The 16,737-nt window shown below is 40.9% G+C and overlaps 1 protein-coding gene across 1 annotated transcript; it reads left to right on the top strand.

Moving 5' to 3' along the window:
* The first annotated feature begins 7,930 nt into the window (after positions 1–7,930).
* LOC109870766 (trace amine-associated receptor 13c-like) lies at positions 7,931–9,534 on the top strand. Its single transcript, XM_020461379.2, has one exon. It carries the CDS (start codon positions 7,988–7,990, stop codon positions 8,948–8,950), a length of 963 nt encoding a protein of 320 aa, XP_020316968.2. The 5' UTR covers positions 7,931–7,987; the 3' UTR covers positions 8,951–9,534.
* The last annotated feature ends 7,203 nt before the right edge of the window (positions 9,535–16,737 follow it).

Raw genomic sequence — 16,737 nt, forward strand, 5'->3', positions numbered from 1 at the left:
CTATCATTTGTTGACTTCTGTAACTGTAAAAGCCTTGGTTTCATGCACGTTAACATCAGAAGCCTCCTCCCTAACTGTGTTTTATTCACTGCTTTAGCACACTCCGCCAACCCTGATGTCCTAGCCATGTCTGAATCCTGGCTTAGAAAGGCCACCAAAAATTCAGAAATGTCCATCCCCAACTACAACATTTTCCGCCAAGATAGAACTGCCAAAGGGGGCGGAGTCGCATCTACTGCAGAGATAGTCTGCAGAGTTCTGTCATGCTATCCAGGTCTGTGCCCAAACAGTTCGAGCTTCTACTTTCACAAATCCACCTTTCCAGAAATAAGTCTCTCACTGTTGCCACTTGTTATAGACACCCCTCAGCCCCCAGCTGTGCCCTGGACATCATATGTGAATCGATTGCCCCCCATTTTTCTTCAGAGTTTGTACTGTTAGGTGACCTAAACTGGGTTATGCTTAACACCCAGCCGTCCTACAATCCAAGCTAGATGCCCTCAATCTCACATAAATTATCAAGGAACCTACCAGGTACAACCCCAAATCCATAAACATGGGCACCCTCATAGATATCATCCTGACCAACCTGCTCTCTAAATACACCTCTGCTGTCTTCAACCAGGATCTCAGCGATCACTGCCTCATTGCCTGCGTCCGTAATGGGTCTGTGGTCAAACAACCACCCCTTATCATTGTCAAACACTCCCTAAAACACTTCAGTGTGCAGGCCTTTCTAATCGACCTGGCCCGGGTGTCCTGGAAGGATATTGACCTCATCCCGTCAGCAGAGGATGCCTGGTTTTTCTTTAAAAGTGCATTCCTCACCATTTTAACTTTTTAAGGCTGGGGGCAGTATTTGGAAGTTTGGATGACTGAGGTGCCACAAGTAAACTGCCTGTTACTCATATGCATGGTAGTTTTGGATAGAAAACACTAAATTTTCTAAAACTGTTAAAATAATGTCTGTGAGTATAACATAACTGATTTGGCAGGCGAAACCCGAGGAAAATCCATCCAGGAAAAAAAATATTTGAGGTCATTGGACTTCTCAATACTTTTCTATGGGAAAGTTAAAAAAATTCGTATCCAGATTGCAGTTCCTATCGCTTCCACTAGATGTCAACAGTCTTTAGAAATTGTTTCATGCTCGTTTTTTGAAAAATGAAGAAGTAGTCGTATTCTTTCTAAGTATCCCTCAGAATGACTCTAGTCTTTTGGTGCGTGTGAATGACTGCACGCTCCTCTTTCTTTTTCTTGATATTTCTGGCTTTCGTTATGCCTCTGCTTGGTTGGAAAATGTTTGTGGCGTGCTCCGGTGAGGGCACACACTTGGTTATTTATCTCTGGGAATGAACGTACTATTTTCCGTCTTAAATTTTATAGTTTATATACATATTAGGGTACCTGAGGATTGATTGGGAATGTTGTTTGAATTGTTTGGATGAAGTATATTGGTAACGTTTGGGATCCATTTTGTATGCATTTTGAACGAGGGGAAACTGGTGGATTATTGAATGAAGTACGTCTGCTAAACAGACTTTTTGGGGATATAAAGAAGGATTTTATCGAACAAAATGACCATTCATTGTGTAACTGGGACCCTTTGGATTTCAAAAAGATGAAGATCTTTAAAGGTAAGTGATTTATTTTAACACTATTTTTGAGTTTTGTGATACCTGTGCAGGTTATGAATTCATAATGCAGGAAGTGGGTGAGGCACTGTCCTCAGACGATCAAATGCTATGCTTTCGTCATAAAGCCTATTGTAAATCGGACAAAGCGATTTCATTACCAAGATTCTAAGCTAAAGATAAGAAAGTTAGAGGTGTCTAACATTTGTATTTTTATGAATGTTTAATATTGCTACTATTTTTTGCGCTCTGTAATTTCACAGGATGTTGTCGAGGTGGGACTCTAACTTCCCAATGATCCGAAAGAAGTTAAATAAGCAAGCCCCATTCAAAAAATGTAGAACTAAGAATAGATATAGTCCTTGGTTCACTCCAGACTTGATTGCCCTTGACCAGCACAAAACATCCTGTGGCGTATTGCATTAGCATTGACAGGCCCCTGCGATATGCAACTTTTCAGCAAAGCGAACCAATATCCCTAGTCAGTTAGGAAAGCAAAGGCTAGCTTTTTAAAACATAAATGTTCATCCTGTAGCATAATTTCCCAAAAGTTTTGGGACACTGTAAAGTCTATGGAGAATAAGAGCACCTCCTCCCCGCTGCCCACTGCACTGAGGCTAGGAAACACTGTCACTACCGATAAATCCACGATAAACATTTCAATAACCATTTTTCTGGACCCTCTCTTTCTAAACTTCAAACTTGGCGTTTGAAGACCTTAGAAAGGCAGAGTAGAATAGATATAGGTCTGTAGCAGTTTGGGTCTAGAGTGTCTCCCCCTTTGAAGAGGGGGATGACTGCGGCAGCTTTCCAATTTATGGGAATCTCAGACGATACAGAAGTGAGGTTGAACAGGCTAGTAATAGGGGTTGCAACAATTTCGGCAGATAATTTTAGAAAGAGAGGGTACAGACTGTCTAGCCTGGCTGATTTGTAGGGTCCAGACTTTGCAGCTCTTTCAGAACATCAGCTATTTGGGTGAAGGAGAAGTGGGGGGGGGGGGGGTTGGGCGAGTTGCTGTGGGGAGCGCAGGGCTGTTGACTGGGGTAAGGGTAGCCAGGTGGAAAGCATGGCCAGACGTAGAAAAATGCTTATTGAAATTCTCGATTATTGTGGATTTATCGGATGGTAACAGTGTTTCCTAGCCTCAGTGCAGTGGGCAGCTGGGAGGAGGGCCTCTTATTCTCCATGGACTTTACAGTGTTCCAGAACGTTTTTGAGTTTGTGCTACAGGATGCAAATCTGTTTGAAAAAGCTACCCTTAGCTTTCCTAACTGCCTGTGTATATTTGTTCCTAACTTCCCTGAAACTTCCCTGTTTGATGCTAATGCAGATCGCCACAGGATGTTTTTGTGCTGTTCAAGGGCAGTCAGGTCTGGAGAGAACCAAGGGCTATATCTGTTCCTTGTTCAAATTTTTTTGAAGGGGGCATGCTTATTCAAGATGGCGAGGAAAGGCACTTTTAAAGAATAACCAGGCATCCTCTACTGACGGGATGAGGTCAATATCCTTCCAGGACACCCGGGAAGGCCTGCTTAGACACCCGGGAAGGCCTGATTAGAAAGGCCTCGCTCGCTGAAGTGTTTTCGGGAGCGTTTGACAGTGATGAGGGGTGGTCGTTTGACCGCAGACCCATTACGGATGCAGGTAATGAACACTGAGATCTTGGGTGAAAACAGCAGAGGTATATTTGGAGGGCAAGTTGGTTAGGATGATATCTATGAGGGTGCCTGTGTTTTTGGATTCGGGGTTGTAACTGGTAGGTTCATTGATAATTTGTGTGAGATTGAGGTCATCAAGCTTAGATTGTAGGATGGCCGGGGTGTCAGAACGAGCTCTGAGGATAGATGGGGGGGGGCAATCAATTGACATATGGTGTCCAGGGCACAGCTGGGGGCAGAGGGTGGTCTGTAGCAAGCGGCAGCGGTGAGCGACTTGTTTCTGGAAAGATACATTTTTAAAAGTAGAAGCTCGAATTGTTTGGGTACAGACCTGGATAGTAAGACAGAACTCTGCAGGCTATCTTTGCAGTAGATTGCAACACCGCCCACTTTGGCAGTTCTATCTTGTCTGACAATGCTATAGTTTGGGATGGAAAGCCAGGATTCAGACAAGGCTAAGACATCCGTGTTGGCAGAGTGTGCTAAAGCAGTGAATAAAGCAATCGTAAGGAGTAGGCTTCTAATGTTAACATGCATGAAACCAAGGCTTTTACAGTTACAGAAGTCAACAAATGAGAGCACATGGGGAGTAGGAGTGGAGCTAGGCACTGCAGGTCCTGGATGAACCTCTACATCACCAGAGGAATAGATGAGAAGTAGGATAAGGGTACGGCTAAAGACTATTAGAACTGGACGATTAGCATGTTTGGAACAGAGAGTAAAAGGAGCGATAGCATAGATTCAAGGCATAATGTACAGACTCAGGTATAGTAGGAAGAGAGTGCGCTGGGTAATGAGTAATGATGAGAGAGATATAGTCTCTGGAGACGTGATGGTGATGTTATCGCATATGTGGGAGGTTGAACAACATTGTTGGTTATATCATATTGAGCAGGGCTAGAGGCTCTACAGTGAAATAAGACTGTAATCACTAACCAGAGCAGTAATGGATAAGGCATATTCATATTAGGGAGAGGCATGCGGGTCCAGTGAGTGGTTGGGCTGGCTGGGGACACGACGATTCAGACAGTTAGCAGGCCGGGGCTAGCAAGCTAGCAGATAGCAGGCCGGGACTAGCAAGCTAGCAGTTAGCAGGCCAGGGCTAACAAAATGGGTATAGGGGTCCAAGAAACTGGCTGATGGATCAGCTAACAGTCAAATATGCTCTAGATAGCTAGCAGGCCATGGTTAGCAGAATGGGCCTTCAGGGGACATCGCGCCTGAGGGGCCTGTTGGAATCCTCGGGCAGATTAGGTCGGTATTCCAGTCGTGATGGATCAGCGGGGTTCCGTGCCCCGTACCGGCAGTAGAAGGGGTCCGGATATTGTAGCCCAGGAGTGGGCTTCAGGAGTAGCCCAGGAGCCTTAGCCGGGAGATGGCCTAACATGGGCTAGCTCCAGGCTAATTGGTGATTTCTCCGGGACGGAAACGTTAGCCAGGAGTTGTCAACCTGGGTTGCGGTTAGCTAGCTGCGATGATCCTGATGAAAAGGTTTAGAGTTTGCGATAGGAATCCGGGGATATGGAGAGAAAAATACGTCCGATATGCTCTGGTTTGAAACGCGTTGTACGAACTGATGAGAGCTTTCCGAGCTAAAGGTTAGCTGATGACCGCTAGTAGTGGTTAGCTGACTGGTAGCCGGTAGCTAGTTAGCTGGCTGGCTTCAGTTGATGGATTCCAATTCTGAGGTAAACAGAAATACTTTAGAAAAAAACAGATCCACACCACATTGGGTGAGGCGGGTTACAGATGAGTATTTTGAAGTTGAGGTTTAGGAAAAATAATTTTTTTAAGTATGCAAATTTAAATATATAAAATATATATATACATGGGACACGACAGGACAAAGACGTCTACCTGCTACACCATCTTGGATATTTGTGATATGGAAGTCAAGCATTTTAAGCAGCTAGGCTGGCTATCTGTTGAGAAAAGAGTAGTATTAACTTACTTTGGTCTGGTCCACAGAATTATCACATGCAGTCCCCAGGTACCTATCCAAATATTTTTATTTTGTAAGAGATGTCCACCATCATAATACCATTCAGAGACTCTAATATTCACTCTTTTATATATAGGAGTGTATCTGGTAATAACACATTTATATATTTACCATCACTGTTGATTGGAACAATCTACCTTTTTTTGTCTTTATCAATGTAATGTGTCTGTATCTATGTCATTCGGAAAGTATTCAGACCCCTTCCCCTTTTCCACATTTTGATATGTTACAGCCTTATACAAACATTTATTAAATACATTTTATCTACACACAATCTACATACAATACCCCATAATGACAAAACAATAACAGTTTTTTAAATAACAGAAATAACCTTATTTACATAAGAATTCAGACCATTCGCTATGCGACTCAAAGTTGTGCTTAGGTGCATCCTGTTTATTGGTCATCCTTGAGATGTTTCTTCAACTTGATTGGAGTCCACCTGTGGAAAAATAAATAGATTGGACATAACTTGGAAAGGCACTTACCTGTCTATATAAGGTCCCACAGTTGACAGTGCATATCAGAGCAAAAATCAAGCCATGAGGTTGAAAGAATTGTCCATAGAGCTCCGAGACAGGATTGTGTCGAGTACCAAAACATTTCTGCAGCACTGAAGGTCCCCAAGAACACAGTGGCCTCCATCATTATTTAATGGAAGAAGTTTGGAACTACCAAGACTCTTCCTAAAGCTGGCCGCCCGGCCAAACTGAGGAATCGGGGGAGAAGGGCCTTGGTCAAGGAGGTAACCTAGAACCCGATGGTCACTGACAGAGCTCCAGAGTTTCTCTTTGGAGATGGGACAACCATCTCAGCAGCACTCTACCAATCAGGCCTTTATGGTAGAATGGCCCGATGGAAGCAACTCCTCAGTAAAAGGCACATGACAGCCTGGTTGGAGTTTGCCAAAAAGCAACTAACGGACTCTCAGACCATGAGAAACAAGATTCTCTCGTCTGAAGAAACCAAGATTGAACTCTTTGGCCTGAATGTCAAGAGTCACGTCTGGAGGAAACCTGGCACCATCCCTATGATGACGCATGGTGGTGGCAGCATCATGCTGTGGGATGTTTTCAGCAGCAGGGACTGGGAGACTAGTCAGGATCGAGGGAAAGATGAACTGAGCAAAGTACAGAGATCCTTGATGAAAACCTGCTCCAGAATACTATGGATCTCAGAATGGGGCGAAGGTTCGCCTTCCAACAGGACAATGACCCTATGCACACAGCCAAGACAATGCAGGAGTGGCTTCAGGACAAGTCTCTGAATGTCCTTGAGTCCGGAATTGAACCTGATCGAACATCTCTGGACAGACCTTAAAATGGGTGTGCAGCGACGCTTCCCATTCAACCTGACAGAGCTTAATCTGCAGAGAAACAATGGTGTGACAAGCTTGTAGCGTCAGATCCAAGAAGACTCGAGGCTGTAATCGCTGCCAAAGGTGCTTCAACACAGCACTGAGTAAAGGGTCTGAATATTTATCTCAATGTGATATTTAAGTTGTTTGTTTTTAATACTGTACATTTGCAAAAAATTCAGAAACCTGTTTTTGCTTTGTCATTAGAGGGTATTGTGTGTAGATTGATGAGGAAATGTTTTTGCAATTAATTTTTGAATACGGCTGTAATGTAACCGAATGTGGAAAAAGTCAAGGCTCTGAATACTTTTTCCGACTGCACTGTATATATAAATATATATACACATACTGTATATATAGTATATACAGTATATATACACTGCTCAAAAAAATAAAGGGAACACTTAAACAACACAATGTAACACAATGTAACAATGTAACAATGTAACATGCTGTTGTACAAATAGAATAGATAACATCCTCCAGCATGACCGGTTTGGCGGTGGGTCAGTCATGGTGTGGGGTGGCATTTCTTTGAGGGGCCGCACAGCCCTCCATGTGCTCGCCAGAGGTAGCCTGACTGCCATTAGGTACCGAGATGAGATCCTCAGACCCTTTGTGAGACCATATGCTGGTGCGGTTGGCCCTGGGTTCCTCTAATGCAAGACAATGCTAGACCTCATGTGGCTGGAGTGTGTCAACAGTTCCTGCAAGAGGAAGGCATTGATGCTATGGACTGGCCCGCCCGTTCCCCAGACCTGAATCCAATTGAGCACATCTGGGACATCATGTCTCGCCTCATCCACCAACTCCACGTTACACCACAGACTGTCCAGGAGTCCTCATCAGGAGCATGCCCAGGCGTTGTAGGGAGGTCACACAGGCACATGGAGGCCACACACACTACTGAGCCTCATTTTGACTTGTTTTATGGACATTACATCAAAGTTGGATCAGCCTGTAGTGTGGTTTTCACTTTAATTTTGAGTGTGACTCCAAATCCAGACCTCCATGGGTTAATAAATTTGATTTCCATTGATAATTTAAAGAATGTATGTAAAGAAAAAGTATTTAATAAGAATATTTCATTCATTCAGATCTAGGATGTGTTATTTTAGTGTTCACCTTATTTTTTTGAGCAGTGTATTTTGTGTGTGTGTGTGTGTGTGTGTGTGTGTGTGCAGAGAGACTATGGGGAGGGGAGTGGCTGTCAGTAACTCAGGGATAAATAGAGAGGCAGAGCTCAGAGTTTGTCAGAAGGCGGACCTGACAGGGTCACACACAGGACCAAGCAGGAGCAGGACCTCAGCATTTTTACCTTTTATTACAAATGGAGGAACATGAAGATGTTCAATACTGTTTTCAGGACAGAAACTCTTCTTGCAGAAAGGCTTTTCTATCGACATCTATCTACATAACACTGTACATCTTCTTCTCATTGATTTCAGCAGTTACAGTATTTTTGAACATGCTGGTGATCATCTCCATCTCTCACTTCAAGCAGCTCCACACTACAACCAACCTGCTCATTCTCTCTCTGGCTGTGTCAGATCTCCTGGTGGGATTGATTGTGATACCAGCAACGACTGTAGCAATAATGGAACCATGCTGGGGTTTTGGGGAATATTTCTGTGTGTTTGAATTCTACATTGCTTATTTATGTACTTCTTTATCTCTGGGCAATTTGGTCTTGATATCTATTGACCGCTATGTTGCTGTGTGTGATCCCTTATTGTACCACTCTAAAATAACAATAACAAGAATTATGTGTTGTATATCCATTTCCTGGTGTTGTTGTATCATATATGATGCTGCTATTATACAAATATTTGTAAATGTACAGGTATCCAGTAGATGTTTGAAAGAATGTTTTATTGTGAAAGGGTTAAATTGGGTTAATATAATTGGCCTTGTATTTACAATGGTTGTCCCGTGCTCTATTATTTTAACACTTTATATGAAAATCTTTGCGGTGGCCAGATCACAGGCCAGAAAGGTATTTTCAAAAGAGACCGCCAGTGTGTCTGGTGTTAAAACTGTACAGGCAAATAAGTCTGAGAGAAAAGCAACAAAAACTCTGTCTATTGTTGTTTTCAACTATCTCATTTGTTGGATTCCATCTCTATTTCCTTTTGTTTTTTCCTTTTATTTTAGTGACAATTTATTATCATTTATCATCAGCTTTCTGCCACTTCTTAATTCCTTAATTAATCCAATAATTTATGCTTTCTTTTATCCATGGTTCAAAGTGACATGTAGACATATTTTCACTCTGAAATTAAGGAGTTCGTAGTTCCTATGTTTCTATTCCTAAATTGGACCAAAAAATTGTTATACTGTTTTGTTGTAATTGCTTCTTTCATATAACAATACACTGATATTACTTATCTCAGTGTTGTCATCATCGATACATGTGGTGTTGATAAAGAATGATTTAGCTGGACTGGATTATAATGACTTGGAGAAGGCATAAGGCATAAGCTTGTTTTATAAAATACATTGTTGTCATATTGGGTTGTATATTCCAAATACCTAAGTCTGTTCTTGTTCCATGTTATATAATGTGGACACCAGGAAGAGGACAGCAGGAAGATTAGCTGATGCTTTTGCAGTGGCTAATGGGGATCCTAATAAACACCAAAATTATAAATAGTATGTAAGTATTCTAAAAGTACATTCTGAGGATGTCATGAGGCATTCTAGATTTTGTTTAACATCTCCATTTAGTGGCTCAATTGGGACACAATGACTTCATCAAGTGTAGTAAAGTTTAAATATACAATACTGCATGATGTCATATTGTAACGGCTGTCATCGGTGTAAGAAGGAGAGGACCAAAGCGCAGAGTGGTTAGTGTTCATCTTATTTAATAAAAATCCAAACTGAAATAACAAAAAACAACAAAGAAACAGTTCTGTCTGGTGGAGACACACAAAGACTGAAAACAACCGGAACAGTTCTGTCTGGTGGAGACACACAAAGACTGAAAACAACCGGAACAGTTCTGTCTGGTACAGACACACAAAGACTGAAAACAACCACCCACAAAACACAAATGAAAAGAGGCTACCTAAATATGGTTCTCAATCAGGGACAATGATAGACAGCTGCCTCTGATTGAGAACCATATCAGGCCAAACACAGAAATAGAAAATCATAGAAAAACTAACATAGACAACCACCCACCCAACTCACGCCCTGACCATACTAAAACAAAGACAAAACAAAGGAACTAAGGCCAGAACGTGACACATATAACGTCCAGGTCTAACTCAATGGTGTATTGTGTAAGTACTTGATGGTAAAATATAAGAATATGCAATTATGTGTAACACTTTATAATGTTGTGGAGTAATAAATCATTACTCCCACATTTGTTAAATGTTAGTCAGCTAGTTATTCTCACATTTATAAATGACTTCTATATGCATTAATGATTAAACACAACAGCGCAGGAGACCACAACAGATAGTTCAACCTCAACATACTGGGTATTAACACTACCACTACTCTCACTACCACAACTCTCACTATATCACTGCTACCAGGTCAGGGGTCACACCAGAGCAGGTCTCTCAGATGTTGTTTCGTGTGAATAAATATAGGAATTGGATAACACAATAAATAACTTACAATGGATTAGTAAATAGTTCCCACATTTGTTTTAGTAAGCTAGTTATTCACTCATTTATTATTCACTTTTAAATCATTCATAAGATGTTTAATGAATGCACGTATAAACCATTTACTAATCATTAGTAAAGTAGTTTTGCAGTCCCTAATCTAAAGGGAGGACTATTCAGACTTTCTTACTACTTTATAAATGTTTTGAACAGTGACCAGTGTAATTTATCACAAAAAGATGGATATGCCATTGGTAGATATTCTAGCAGTACCTGATGCTCCTTAAGGTTTCAAAATGACCTAGAACATATCAATGGTTAAACAATAAACAAACAACACAGAGGATGTTAAAGGAAATATATTGAACATTCTATTCCAAAACAGTCAAACTGTTGTAATAGTGTGCTGAAGGAAGTATTGTGTTTTGTCTGAAAATTATAACATTCGTGTTTGTTGGCAGTGACTTTCAAAACCAAATTGTGGATTGCAGTCACTCATTAGAGCAGTTCATAGACTGATTACAGGGGAAGGGAACCAATATCTAAATACATCATTTAATTGAACATTACTTTTACAGGGTTACCACCTTTAATACACTACTAGTAAAGGTGTCATATACAATTCATTTACAAAATGCTGGAGTGAAGAGGCCAGTTGAAAAACAGTTTTACTGCAGAATTTTACTCCCACTGGGCCAACACTGGTTAAATCAACATTGTTTATTATGGAGTTGACATTGAATTGACATCTGTACCCATTGGGCAGAGATTGCTTTCAGTAGGTGCAGTGGCCATAGGATTGCAGTATAATTCACAATCTGTGACTGAGAGGGATAACTTCATTCTATATGAAAGAGAAGTATGTCCGTTCTACAAATTACATTTCTATCTGAACTTTCTGTGTTAGGTGAAAAGTGTGCCTTTGCCAAACTTAGAAGAAACCATCTTTGGGTGGCAGGTAGCCTAGTGGTTAGAGCATTGGGTCTGTAACTGAAAGGTTGCTTTAATCGAATCCCCGAGCTGACAAGGTAAACATCTGACCGTGAACAAGGCAGTTAACCCACTGTTCCTAGTATGTCATTGTAAATAAGAATTTGTTCTTAACTGACTTGCCTAGTAAAATACATCAAATCTGTCTGAATAATACCAAAGCCTTTTCATGACAGGAAACTCCCTGAATACAGAGTATTCAGAAAATATTCATACCACTTCACTTATTCCTCATGTTATCGTGTTACAGCCTGAATTCAAAATGTAGCAAATATTTGATACATTTTTCTCATCCATTTACACACAAAACCCCATAATGACAAACATGTTTTTAGAAATGTTTGTAAATATATTGCAAATTAAATTAAATACAGAAATATCTCATATACATAAGGGTCCAATTTTAAATTACATTCAGTTTATAAAGGATTCATAAAGCCTTTTTAAACACTGCATAAATCTGTCACAAATCATCTATAACCGTATGCCAACTTCTATAAAAGGTTCATGAATGTGACTTAACTGTGTGACATAGGCATTAATGTCAAATGTGTCAAATGCTAAATTTGATATATTATATTACTCAAAAAAAAACATTTCTAGGATGGTCCAACCGCTTTCCCTCTTGGTTACATAGACAATATTATACCTGACCTCAACTTTTCTGACCTCAAATAGAAAAACAACTAAATTGGATTTTCTGTGTTCCTTTTCTGAGGGATTTACCATCATTAAATGGACAGGCTGAAATCAACACCAACGAGCGGTGGAGAGGAACCACTATCACAGCTCGGCCATCCCGAGTTCAACGAGCCAGTCAATTGGGCTTTTCTGCAGTATATTAGAGCATGTCCAATGCATCATGGTAAATGCCCATTGAAATACATTCCAAATGGACAATGTTCAAGTGTACACTTCCAATGTATTTAATGAGGGATTTAACATCACCAAATGGTCAGGCTGAAATCAACACCAATGAGCGATTGGACAGTGTCTTCTGCAAGTTGACTGTGTCCATTGCCAATGTATATCCATAAGGACTTCCCACCACTACGAAATGGACATGATTCAGGGCTTGATACATATAATTTGGTCAGTATAAATGCCATTTGGACATTTCGTATGCCAATATATAGGCATTAATGTCAAATGTGTCAAATGCTAAATTTGATATATTATATTACTCAAAAAAAAACATTTCTAGGATGGTCCAACCGCTTTCCCTCTTGGTTACATAGACAATATTATACCTGACCTCAACTTTTCTGACCTCAAATAGAAAAACAACTAAATTGGATTTTCTGTGTTCCTTTTCTGAGGGATTTACCATCATTAAATGGACAGGCTGAAATCAACACCAACGAGCGGTGGAGAGGAACCACTATCACAGCTCGGCCATCCCGAGTTCAACGAGCCGGCTACGGCTGGCTATGCTTTCCACCTGGCTACCCCTACCCCGGGTCAACAGCCCTGCGCTCCCCACAGCAACTCGCCCAAACCTCCCCCACTTGTCCTTCACCCAAATCCAGATAGCTGATGTTCTGAAAGAGCTGCAAAATCTGGACCCCTACAAATCAGCCAGGCTAGACAGTCTGTACCCTCTCTTTCTAAAATTATCCATCAAAATTGTTGCAACCCCTATTACTAGCCTGTTCAACCTCTCTTTTGTATCGTCTGAGATTCCCATAGATTGGAAAGCTGCCGCAGTCATCCCCCTCTTCAAAGGGGGAGACACTCTAGACCCAAACTGCTACAGACCTATATCTATTCTACCCTGCTGTCACGTCTTTGGCTATGCCGGATTAAGTGATATGACATGCTATTCTATAAAATCCTTTCTTCGTAATTAATATTACCTGATTGAGCTAATCATGTAAATGTAATTAACTAGAGAGTCGGGGCACCATGAAATAATATTTATAGAGCTGTTATTTTCCGAATAAACTCTTAAAGACCTAGTAATATTTTATATCAATAGCAGTCAATACTAATTGTCACCTTAATTCAGTCTCATCTGAAAGTTGTTCATTCTTGGTTATCTTCTAACAACTGGCTAACAAGTTGAATCAGTAATACAACACTGGGTTTAATTATCTAAATACCTAACTAATCACACAGAATTACACATACACATAATTAATCATAACTTGATTACAAATGACGTCATAAAGGAAAACGTCATTAGGGGGCGGAACAGATATGACAGCTTGTTACACAAAAGAAAATGGGCTGGGTTTGAGTGAAAGAGCAGGAAGACTGAGTAACAAAGGAAGAAGCTGTGCTATCGTAAATACCGTATCTTATGCATTCTAAATTACCGCCCATTTGGAAAAGGAAAATGCAATAAATATTTACTCTGAGCTGCGCTTCAGTTGGTGGTAGAAACCGAGTCCTTTGTCCTTTGAAGAATGTCTCTGGTGGTCAATTGAATACGTTGTATTAACGCCGTTGTGTCATAGACGGGAAGCTCTGTCTGTTCCTTCCTAACCCTCGTTTGCAGCTGCTGTTGCTAACTCAACAGCTAGGAGGTATCACTTCTGTAGTGAATAAGAGTTCAAAGTTCATACCATTTGCAACCAAAGCTCACGCTGATATTGGCTTCATTCTGTATTTATTATCTAAACCATTCTGACATCGGACCGTCATCCTCACATCCTCGGAACAGGAGGTTATATTGTCGTCAAGGCTGTATATAGTGGAGCGAGAAGGTTGTGTCTGAAAAGTTTTATAACCCATGACTCTTCACAGGGGTGGGCCACTGATTGAGCAGAGCCCTAGCATTATGAAAACCCAATTCTCACATTTTAGAAGCTAAAATCACATTTCATCCCATCACAAATAATTTAATATTCAAACATTTCAATTGAACAACAATTCCATGTGAATCCGATAACTCTGATGTGTAGACTTTCCACTGTAGAGTTTATGTCATCTTATCATTGATGAGAATGTCTCAGATGACAACCGAACTGACATCATATTCATTAAGTCCCACAGCATATGTTCAATTGGTCGGATTACCAGAATATACTGTAGTTCATTTCCCCCCAACTTCTGATGTTCCCAGAATCTCTATGTTAACCAAGGAGTTTGCAAATGTAACATCAGTAGGGTAGAGAGAGGAAAAAGGGGGGAAGAGGTATTTATGATAGTCATAAAACTACCCCCAGGCCAACATCATGACACTGCCTTTCTAAGGTCTTCAAAAGCCAAGTAAACAAACAGATTACCGACCATTTCGAATCCCACCGTACCTTCTCCCCTATGCAATCTGGTTTCAGAGCTGGTCATGGGTGCACCTCAGCCACACTCAAGGTCCTAAACGATATCATAACCACCATCGATTAGAGACATTACTGTGCAAAAGTAGTCATCGACCTGGCTAAGGCTTTCGACTCTGTCAATCACAACATTCTTATTGGCAGACTCAACAGCCTTGGAATCCCAAATGATTGCCTCATTTGGTGCACCAACTACTTCTCAGTATGTCAAATCGGAGGACCTGTTGTCCGGACCTCTGGCAGTATCTATGGGGTAGCCACAGGGTTCAATTCTCGGGCCGACTCTCTTCTCTGTATACATCAATGATGTCGCTCTTGCTGCTGGTTATTCTTTGATCCACCACTACGCAGACAACATTCTTCTGTATACCTCTGTCCCGTCATTGGACACTGTGTTAAATAACCTCCAGATGAGCTTCAATGCCATATATACCTTCCGTGGCCTCCAACTGCTCTTAAATGCAAGTAAAACTAAATACATACTCTTCAACCATTCGCTGCCCGCACCTGCCCATCTAGCATCACCACTCTGGACGGTTCTGACTTAGAATATGTGGACAATTATAAATAGGTGTCTGGTTAGACTGTAAACTCTCCTTCCAGACTCACATTAAACATCTCCAGTCCAAAATGAAATCTAGAATCGGCTTCCTATTTCGCAACAAAGCATCCTTCACTCATGCTCACAAACATACCCTCGTAAAACGGACCATCCTATCGATCCTTGACTTCGGCGATGTCATTTACAAAATAGCCTCCAACACTCTACTCATTAAATTGGATGATGTCTATCACAGTGCCATCCGTTTTGTCACCAAAGCCCCATACACTACCCACCATTGCGCCCTGTACGCTCTCGTTGGCTGGCCCTCACTTCATACTCATCGTCAAACCCACTGGCTACAGGTTATCTACAAGTCTCTGCTAGGTAAAGCCCCGCCTTATCTCAGCTCACTGGTCACCATAGCAGCACCCATAGCAGCACGTGCTCCAGCATGTATATCTGACTGGTCACCCCCAAAGCCAATTCTTCCTTTGGCCGCCTCTCCTTCCAGTTCTCTGCTGCCAATGACTGGAACGAACTGCAAAAATCTTTAAAGCTGCATACTCTTCCCTCCCTCACTAGCTCTATTAAGCACCAGCTGTCAGAGCAGCTCACAGATCACTGCACCTGTACATAGTAAATTGCCCATCCAATCTACCTCATCCCCATACTGTATTTATTTATCTTGCTCCTTTGCACCCCAGTATCTCTACTTGCAAATTCATCTTCTGCATACCCTACCATTCCAGTGTTTAATTGCTATATTATAATTACTTTGCCACCATGGCCTATTTATTGCTCTCTTATCCTACCTCATTTGCACAAGCTATATATAGATTTTTCTACTGTATTATTGACTTATGTTTGTTTATTCCATGTGTAACTCTGTGTTGTTGTATGTGTCGAACTGCTTTGCTTTATCTTGGCCAGGTCACAGTTGCAAATGAGAACTTTCTTAACTAGCCTACCTGGTTAAATAAAGGTGAATAAATAATATATATATATATATTCCACTCATTAACTGAATTTCATTGATACGGTGTGAGAATAGAGACAGGATATACTGTGTCAGTTGATGTCATGTAAAAAAAAATAAGGTGCTCGTCAACAATGTTGCGTGGGACAGAAATGGCACACAACACTATTCTAGTTTTGTATCCAATTACAAAACTAGAATATTCATACAAACTTTATAAAGATAATACAACTATTAGACTGACATTTTACTTAACATGCTCACAACCTGCCATTGAATAAAGGGAGAATACTGTAAGAACGGCCAATATTCTGAATTCTGTCCATTTCAAAAGTGCTGAACAAATAGGCATATTGTTTGTCTTAGCTCGCTCATTAATGTCTTAATCGAATTTACAGCTTGCCTCTTATCCGCTCATCGTTCCTTAATGCCGTAGTTTGTACATCTCAATTGTTATATTGCTTATATAGTATATCTCATCAGTATCTTATTCATCATTTTAGTCAATGTTGGAATGATGCATTTCTATGTTTTTCTTTCCTTGTGTGTTATGTTTAGCTCATGTGCTTTTCTCCACGAGGAGGGGATACTTGGTCTGTAACCATGTTTGAAGTGGAAATTTCTATCGGTGTCCATTTTGAAAGTGCTGAAGGAAGGCCTGTCTCG

Source organism: Oncorhynchus kisutch, linkage group LG26 (genome assembly GCF_002021735.2).
Source record: "Oncorhynchus kisutch isolate 150728-3 linkage group LG26, Okis_V2, whole genome shotgun sequence".
NCBI lineage: Eukaryota > Metazoa > Chordata > Actinopteri > Salmoniformes > Salmonidae > Oncorhynchus > Oncorhynchus kisutch.

Coding starts and splice junctions, on each gene's coding strand:
- LOC109870766 (XM_020461379.2), top strand. CDS start 7,988: ATGGAGGAACATGAAGATGTTCAATACTGTTTTCAGGACAGAAACTCT.